Source organism: Saccostrea cucullata, unplaced genomic scaffold, assembly GCF_032062105.1.
Source record: "Saccostrea cucullata isolate Sc308-1 unplaced genomic scaffold, CSIRO_AGI_Scuc_v1 ctg8225, whole genome shotgun sequence".
Taxonomy (NCBI): domain Eukaryota; kingdom Metazoa; phylum Mollusca; class Bivalvia; order Ostreida; family Ostreidae; genus Saccostrea; species Saccostrea cuccullata.
This window is the reverse complement of record NW_026936479.1, coordinates 35,869-37,337: the sequence shown is the minus strand read 5'-3', so window position 1 is coordinate 37,337 and position 1,469 is coordinate 35,869. Positions and strand designations below refer to the sequence as shown.

Sequence of the window (1,469 nt, the reverse complement as noted above, 5' to 3'; positions counted from 1 at the left end):
TTAGTTTCCGTTGAAGTAATGAATAAATGTCGTTAAACAAACAAAAAATGGTATAATCTAAATTATGGTGAAAAAAGTAAATAATAATATTGCTTCTTAGACTGATGTTACCCATTTATAGAGTTGTATTATTTAAGCATTCTCAAATTGTTTCAGCTATCAAATATGAAGGTAATCAAAAGACAACAACTACCCCGATTATATTTTGAAATATTTAAACTCCAGTGATACGATATTGAAATTACTACTCTGTTTTTTAACTTGATACACTTGGAAACTTTTTTCCAATACCAATATAGCCGTAAATTAATTTGATAAAATTATTGTTCTCTTCCCGAAGTATCAATGGAAGCAAATTAATAAGTAAAGGTTACATGCCGAAAACTGTCCATTCTGTGAGAAGAAAGAACTATTGGAGGGCCGTTAGGCCCGACAATAGTTCTTTTTTCTCACAGAATGGACAGTTTGAGGCTTGTAACCTACTTAAAACATTTCATTCCATTGTGTTCAGAATGGACTCTCTTAGAAAAGTTTCTCTCTTGCAACATCAATGAAGTAAACATCCTTTGTATTAAATTTGGCATTGTCTTCTTAGTAGACTGTCTCAGGTAAATTTGTTGATTTAAATACTGTGAATAGGATTCACTTCAATTGTTAACTTAGTGGACAGTTACAGGTGAGTTCCTTGGTTTTGTATAAAAAGCATGCACATCGAACACCACTTCTTAGTAAATGTCCCTGCGGTTAGGATGTCCTCTTCAGATGGAGAAAGCGTGTTTTTAACACAAAACAAGTTTAGAGAAGTTGATGAACAAGAAAACAACACGGATGGCATTCTCAGTGATATTTTGGATTTGGAAAGAGAACATCCAAAAAAACAACCGAATTTTGACCTCAAAGTAGATATTTTTTCGGATATTTCTGACGAGGAACTTGTTAAGGCCACCCAAGACATAGAAGGAAAAGAAAATATTGAAAGGTTTGCACGGCTCAATCAAGAAGATTTGGATAATTTGGTTAAGAAAGGTTTATCGAAGAAAACAGAGCAAAAGTCAAAGTGGGCAATGACTCTATTTACGAACTGGCAAAATGAACGAAAGCGTATGTTACCAAACCATGATACATTTATGTACCAGGATATTATGATAATGAGTGATGAGGAAATCAACAAAACAATGAGTTTCTTTGTAGCTGAAGTGAGGAATAAATCTGGAGAGGATTACAGACCCAATAGCTTGTATGAAATTGTGTGTGCAATTCAACACAAATTACGACATGAAGGTAGATTCATAAACTTTTTGGATGATAAATTTCACGATATGCGCAGTATTCTTAATTCAAAGATGAAAGAACTCTCTGGGCGAGGCATGGGGATAGAGCGGAAACGGGCAGAGATCATAACTGAGGCTCAAGAAGATGAAATGTGGTCCAAGGGAGTTTTAGGAAGAGATACACCTCAAAAACTCTAA

The 1,469-nt window shown here is 34.4% G+C and overlaps 1 protein-coding gene across 1 annotated transcript; it reads left to right on the top strand.

Moving 5' to 3' along the window:
• The first annotated feature begins 749 nt into the window (after nucleotides 1-749).
• Nucleotides 750-1,469, top strand: LOC134245694 (uncharacterized protein KIAA1958-like). Its single transcript, XM_062727963.1, has one exon. It carries the CDS (start codon nucleotides 750-752, stop codon nucleotides 1,467-1,469), a length of 720 nt encoding a protein of 239 aa, XP_062583947.1.